Source organism: Henckelia pumila, chromosome 1 (assembly GCF_033568475.1).
Source record: "Henckelia pumila isolate YLH828 chromosome 1, ASM3356847v2, whole genome shotgun sequence".
Classification (NCBI taxonomy): domain Eukaryota; kingdom Viridiplantae; phylum Streptophyta; class Magnoliopsida; order Lamiales; family Gesneriaceae; genus Henckelia; species Henckelia pumila.
In genome coordinates, this window is record NC_133120.1 from 67,122,531 (window position 1) to 67,130,422 (window position 7,892).

General features: G+C 34.3%; 1 protein-coding gene across 1 annotated transcript; it reads right to left on the reverse strand.

Moving 5' to 3' along the window:
- Positions 1 to 143: 143 nt before the first annotated feature.
- On the reverse strand, positions 144 to 2,204 carry LOC140864160 (protein DETOXIFICATION 55-like). Its single transcript, XM_073268115.1, has one exon. It carries the CDS (start codon positions 1,524 to 1,526, stop codon positions 144 to 146), a length of 1,383 nt encoding a protein of 460 aa, XP_073124216.1. The 5' UTR covers positions 1,527 to 2,204.
- Positions 2,205 to 7,892: the final 5,688 nt, after the last annotated feature.

A 7,892-nucleotide genomic window follows, 5' to 3' on the forward strand; every position in this document is an offset into this window, starting at 1 on the left:
TCGTAGAGTTTACCAAAAAGAAGTGGCTTCACTTGTGTTTCTTGATGAACTCTCTTTTAGTGACAAAATTCAACTAAGATGAATTCACTTGTGCACCTCAGTGTGGCTTTACATCTTCTCTCTCGATTGGGATTATTCTATTTTCAAAACATAACCCCTGCTTCCTCGCATTTCTGTAATAAATTTGCAGGTAAGAATTCATTGCATTGACCAACCAAATATTTTGCTTGTAATGACTCGTATTCCCAATCCATTCTGTAGATAACTGTTAAAATGTAGAAAATGCATGCGGCTTGAGCTGCTAGAAGCCCATAACAAAGGCCTAAAAACCCCATTTTCCAGAGAAAGGCCAAAGCTATTGCTACTGGCATTCCGATCAGGTAAAATGAACAGAAGTTTATGCATACGCTGATACTCGGCCTAGCACTACCTCGGAGTACACCACAACAGGTGGTTTGTGGGCAGTTAGCAAGTTCGCAAAGTCCGAGAATGGGCAGCACAACTGCTGTTAATTCAAGAACGTCAGTATCATTCGTGAAGACCCTACCCCATGCTCTTCTACCTAAGATAGTCAACAGGAAACCAAATAAAGATGTTGAAAGGGCAAATGCTATGGCTACTGTAGTAGCTAGATGTGCCTTATCTGGTCTGCCTGCTCCGAGTTCATTGCCTACTCTAGTTGAAACCGATGCACTAAGTGCAGAAGGCAATGTGTACATTAGAGATGTGGTTTGTATTACTATTGCGGATGTTGCAAGTGCAATATCAGGTTTGTTGATGTAACCAGCTAGAAGTGTCATGAACTCATACCACCACCACTCTAAGCAAACACCCAAACAACTGGGGATTGCTAGTCTAAGCATCATTCCCCACCCCTCCCCGAGGGAAGTTGTCAAACCAAATTGTTTTGAAGGTGGTTCAAGAGTTTTATTCAAAGGCATTTTCTCCTCATGGGTATAGTACATGTAGCCTAAAAGGAAGAATAAGGTGTTAAGATTGGCAATAAATGTGGAAACTGCTACTCCCTGAACCCCAAGATGGCGATTGAAAGTCAAGTAGATGGTTATAGGAAAATGCAGAAGAATTGCTGGCAAAGTGCACCATAGCAGCGGCCATTTTGTCCCTTTACTTCGCAAATAAATTCGTAGGGGATGAAGCAGGCTGTTGGCCATAAGATCCGGGACTGCAATGCGGCAATAAAGGCTTGCGATGTGTGCAACTTGTGGATCTTGGTGTAGCCACAGCATGAGAGACTCAAGCTTAATCCATAACATTCCAATGGGTATGGATGCAAAAAGCAACATCATGATTGTTCTTTGGAGAGTAAGAGACACCATGGCCAAATTTTTGGATCCAAAAGCTTGGCTGCAAATTGGTTCCATCCCCATGGCGAGACCAGAGAGCACGGAGTATCCGGTAATGTTGGTGAAACCGATGGCCAATGCACCACCTGCTAGCTCCAGGCTTCCTAGCTTTCCCATGCACGCTACTGAAATAAGGTTTCTAAGGTAATTCAGTATGCCCATGGCAAATATTGGAAAACCAATGTTGATTATATTCTTCAGTTCCTCCCTAACCTAATAATATGAAGGTAAAAAAACAGAATTATTAGCCTAAAATCATAATGTAAGTAGTTTTTTGCTCCTGGAGTTTTTAAAGATCTCTATCCTCACCTCTATCATTGTCGGGATCTTTTTTGTATTCCCTGCAGTCATCCTTTTTGTTTATTTCTGTCTGCACTGCCTTGTTTTGGTTGTACTTTATGTGGTAGAGAGGATTATTGGTTAAATAACCTTTTTCTGCATTTCAACATGCATGCTTGCCCCATACACCACACACAAGAGAGGAAGGAACGGGGTGGTATTTCAAAAGACAGGGGAGGGGTGGTTCTTATAGAGGCTAGAGGTCGGTATTTCTGTAATTTGGTTTCTTTTGCGTGGTCTCAGAGATAATATTATAAAGGACTGCCCAACTTTTGGTTTGTCATTTTTCCAAATATATGAGAACATGCATACCTTTTCCACTGAGAAAATCTTGCAGAAATATAAGGATACCTAATTCCTTTTCCCTTTTTCTATCACCATAAAAGAGGCTTTATGCATGTTTATGCAATTAAATGATTTCACTGAACTGGTCAATTTATAGTAACCAAAAATTCACCTTTTATCTTTCAAGGATCTGAAACTCATTAATCATGTGACACTTCTTTTTTTATTCAGTGGTAAGATAGGTGCTCTTTTGCTTTAGTTGTGCTCAAGCAGATGTCGAATTTCCAACAAAATTTTGGGTTTTAATAGATCACCTCCAATACTTGTAGTTGTAGATTAAAGAAGTTGTTTAAAAAAATCAGACTGCTCCATATAATTGAATATGCAAGAATTTATGAATTTTGTGAAGGGCCCTAGTGGAAAGATTACATTTGATTGCCTTTATGTTGTACTTACATGAGAGTCTTGTATTGTGCCCAATATCCTCGGGAAAAATCCATTCCATCAAAATCAGCACAACCTTGTCCCTGAAAAGTTCACATGTCTTCATTTTTGAGAAACTAGGTTCAATATCCCACTCTTGCATGTGTGAATTGTGTCAATGAGATCCTACATCTTCTTATTAACAGTGATTCTAATCGTAGACTCACATGCCAAACATGATGTTGGTTAACTTGGAGTCATGTTTGCAAGTCGAAATGTCTCAGAACAGCTTCTCCGCGTGCATCTGATAATGGATTTCTGAACATCTGCATACTTCTATCATGTACATGCTAGTCTAGCCGTGCTTGATGGTTGCATTAAATATTATTAATTTTTATCCTACCTGAAATGGTTCCTAAGCATTATATTTTCGCACATCCATACGTGAAAACCATAGCCTGGTTGTAACAGCTGCTATCTTCCTCGCCTATGTTCTAATCTAGAGGTTCACACCTGGGCAAATTCCCAATTTTCAAGGGCATAACTCGAACATTTTCGGAACATCTTCATTTCAAATAAATCTTTGGCGCACCATTTTTTACACTCTTGCAGTTTATGATGTCATGTACTAACTAGCTGTCATCTTTTAAGGATCTGTAAGCTTGTATTATTACATGTTACGAGGCCATGGGCCAACTGTAAGCTTTAAGCTGCTAGAAAAAACTCCTTGCCCTTGGTTGATATCAATTGGATAAAATGTTTTCCCTCTTTGGTCCACATGCACTTTGTTCGTTGTGTTTTGTGAACTTGTATCGGCCTCTGAACTTTTCAACTGCATGAATGAGCTTTTCAGAGTATTTTCTGCACGTTTCACAAACTGGAATTGTTGGAGGTTGATGACCATGCACAAATCATTTTGATTTCAAATAAGAAAGGAGTGTGACACTAGTCCCCAAGTACTACACTTTGTGATTCTATATCCGGAGTGAAGTTTACACCGGGGGGCCGCGGCTGGAAATGTACCAGCCCTGACCCAAGATTCTTAAAGTTTTTAGGCATAAGTTGAGACTCATGTTTATGAAAGTTCCTGCTCGAGCTTGAAATGGTTCATTCAAGTGATGCATCGTCAAGGAGGCGTAAACTTAAAATAATGACTTTGCACATGAAGGGGATAACATTATAAAGTTTCTGGTTTGCCAACTTGTGCACAATAACATGTTAAACTAGATAAATTGAAACCAACACAGAGCCATACTTGGGCAAACTTATAAGCTCGCGAGTTGGCTCGACTAATCTCGGATGCTAGAAAGATGGGGCACCCTTTTATCATGAATAACGTGGGTTTTGAATCCACGACGTGAGGTCAGTTGGGCATCCCTTTAAAATGAAGCACTCTCTGTACCCAAATTTAGATGTCTCAAATCTCACCACACACACACACACAATAAAAAGAAAACATGTGACTAGTAAAGGGCATGTGCAATGTATGCTTTGAAGCCTAGCTACTACTTTGTTTGTAGGTGATAATTAATTACTTCTCATTTCTCTTTTCCTTTTAGCCAGATTCCATGAATTCAAGTCATCTAGGCACTAGGATACTCAATAGAATCTATTAGCAATAAAAGTGACTTTTATCCTCATCTTTCGAAAATCATTACTATATGTTGCTAGAATAGTCATCGCCCCATATTTTGCGTGCATCGTTATTTTCGCGATTTAACATGTTAATCTAGTTTTTTCATGATTCTAGAGGTGACCATATTCTAGGAGCAAAATTAGGATATGGCCCTTTCTCCCTTCCATTCTCCAAACATTGATTTGTATTTTTCGTGGAGATATCTCAAATCAACAAATAGAAAGATCCTTTTTACATCATATTCGAGGGATTTTATTACTCCATTATTTAAAAAAAGAGTGTTATTCACACACTAGAATTTGTTAAATGCACCCACTTTTAATTTTTGTACTAAAAAAATGGATAATAATACCCATCTATTCAATATTTTTCCAATAATAATTCATTAACAATATCTTATCCTAAATTAAAATTTTACGAAAAACATTACAAAGATAAAAAAATTTAAAAATATTATACATTAAAATAATATTAACTTTATATAATTTTAAATTTATTTTTAATTGTTTATTTTTTAATCAAGTGATTGTTCTGTATTCTTACCTATATGTAAAAAAAGATAATTTTTAAATCATATAAAAGATATAATTATTGAAAAAATTATTATTTAAAATGAAATTATATCTATAATATTTATTGTGAATATATTTTTGTAGTTTTTTTTCAAAATAAAAATACAAAAGAAGATATAGAATAATTTTAATCTTTATTGTATATCCAAATGAAATGAAACATTACAAGAATTATGAAGTTTAATGACGTGTATATTATAAATATTTTGTAAAAACTAATATAAAACAACAAAATTTTAATCTCGAATTTTAATGTATATTTCATATATTATATTATCTTATGCTTCTAAAAAAATTCAAAATTTTGATCCATCCAAATTTTTTTAAAACATTGTGATAAGATATTAAAAGAAAATTAGAATAAAACGTCACCGATTGGAAATTTTGGAAACAGAAAATAAATTAAGATTAGATCAAATTAATAGATAATTTAATTGAAAATTTTATTTTGTGTTTTTTATATTCATGGATATTTATAAATTTAAAAATATTTTTGAATAAATAAAATCCTATATAATTTATTTTAGGAAAGAAGATTACTAATAATTTTTAGGAAAAATAAGTTTTTTGGTCCAGTAACTTTACTTTCTTTGGGTTTTGGTCCATTAAATTTTTCAATGTGGGTTTTGGTACACTAACTTTGTATTTTCAGTATTTTTTGGTCCAACTGCATACGTGTAAGCTTCTGATTGGTCCACGTCATCATTTTGGACCAATTAGAAGTTGACATGTATGCTGTTGGACCAAAAAACACTAAAAATGCAAAGTTAGTGTACCAAAACCCACATTGAAAAAGTTAATGGACCAAAACCAAAACATGGACAAGTTAATGGACCAAAAAACTTATTTTCCCTAATTTTTACTAAAGAAAAGAGAGCAATCAATGGAAGAGTACTATTGTCCATTTCTACAACAAAAATTAAAGTATAGTGTGATCATTTTCATGTGCAAAGATCCCGTTGGAGTAAAGCTGGCCATGGGCCGGGTTCAATCCGGGTCTGGGTCTGTTGTTGGGTTTGGGTCAGTAAAAGAACGACCCTTAACCGGTTTGTTCGTGGCCGGTTATGGTCCTTGTTGGGAATCGGGTGTATGTAGCAGGGAGATGAATACACTTAAAATATTTTGACTAAAAACAAAGATTTGAGTGAATGTAAGTCCATTCAACTAATTTTCTCAACTTCTAAATATTCTTGAACACTTAAAAAGTACGAAAATAGTTCAATAACTTCAGTAACAAATGTATACTAAATCACAGTTAAGTCAAGTAAGATGGGATATGAAATGCAGAAAGATAAGTAGAGCAATGATTATGGAAGTTCGAAAACTAAATCCTTTCATGTCTCCCCTTATTCCACACATGAAAGAATTCACTAAAAGACTTTGGTTTTACAACGTCTTGTAACACACCCACTCCAATATTAGGACTTAAACACTACCTAATTCGAAACTCCTAGATTTCAACAAGATAAGATTCAAAGTTCTTATCAAACTATTCGAAAACACAGCTTAGTTTGAGTTCTCAAAATCAAACTTTCAAATCCTTCTTCTCGAGCTTTCTTTCTTAAGCGGTCGGAGGATTTGAGAACCCTTAGATGGTCCTAATAGATCTGATAGCTTTTTGATGGAGCGAGGGTTGAAGTGATAAAAGTGGATAATAACGATTTGACGTGCTCTAGGAGTTTGCTTAAGATTGCACAGAATAATCTCCGTGTTTATAGTGCCCTTCGCATAGAGACTCCCAACTTCGCCTAATGACCGGTTCGGTCACAGTTCTGGGTTAAACTCGTTGACCCGATCAATCGGGCCATTGACCACGGGCTGGTTCTGAGTCGGGTCCAGGTATGACCCAACCCTTGGCCAGGTCTACGTCGGAGTGTCTTATATTATGATTTAAATACATAATAACAAAATTTCGCTTACATATAATTTAAATTTGAAAGTTTAATTGTATAAATTTTAAATACACTTACTACACAAAATAAACAATTATTTTTAAAAATAATTATTACATGATATAAATCTATGATACAATATACAAAAAGTTTATTTCAAAAGTACAATATATAAAAATATAGTCAATATTTCTTACTTTTATAAATAAATAATTAAAAAAATTTGGATCTTCTCGGGTTGACCCAAATATGATCCAAGCCAATTAATTTTTTCGTTTGGGTCCAACCCAATCTAACCTTAAAACAAAACCTCAACTCTAATCCGATATTTTTCTGATTGACTAGGTCGGATTTGATTTGACATCCTAAAACTGCACAATAAAAATAAAATAAAAAAAAATATTTTCATTAAATGTTTTTTTGAGCAAGAAAAACAATTGTAAGATAAAAAGAAAAAAATTTAAAAAGATTTTTGAGATATTTTTCTAATTTATAAAGCGTGTAATCCTTTATTTAAGACTATATGCACAAATAGCATTTTCAAACTTGTAATATGCATTTACTCATTGGGATTGATGCTGTATATAAAACAATTTATCCTCCAAGTTCATGTAGTGGCTTTCCTGTTGGTTTGTGTTACACAGAAAGAGTATTTCTCTCTTTATTTTAATATCATTAGATTATGTGGGTCTCTCACATTTTTATGAAAGTTGACGTATATATTAATGATCCAAGAACTAAAATAATAACATAGAGAGAGAAATACTCCAAGTGTCAAATACATTGAATAATCTCTTTTATACAAGCAAAGCTTGCTTTTTGTAGTTTTCAGTAGTTCTACTGATGCTTGGATCTAATATTGCTATGCTATCACTCCTCAAACTTGTAGACAGTACATGCAAGTAGTAGCTTCCACACTATGGTGGCAAATTGAAAAAATGACTCATGGAGATAAAAGAAGATTTACTGATTAGGCTAAAACATGTTGGCTAATCAATTGGAAACCTTCTACATAGAAATAAGCTACATGATGAAAAATTTCACATGGAAGGAGCATGATAATTTTGGTAATAATGAGATGCTAATATTAAGGCCGTATTACCCTAAAGTTGCATCAAATGGTTCATATTCATTTTCACATGTGGCGTTCACAAAAAAAGAAAAAGAAAAAAGTCACGGACTTCGCATGTAAGAATAAATGTAGATTGTTAGATACACTATTGAGTCAATATCCTAAAGACAACTTGAACTCTATCGCTAATTTTCACCATTTCTTTAATATCATTCATACACCAAAAAAAAAATAAATAAATAAATTAAGAAAAGTGGTTGATAATGCAATATAACATGCTTGCTTATTATATGTAGCACTAGCTAGTTG

Bases quoted from the DNA above. Each gene is read 5' to 3' on its own strand.
- LOC140864160 (XM_073268115.1), bottom strand. From the start codon at position 1,526: ATGGGCATACTGAATTACCTTAGAAACCTTATTTCAGTAGCGTGCATG.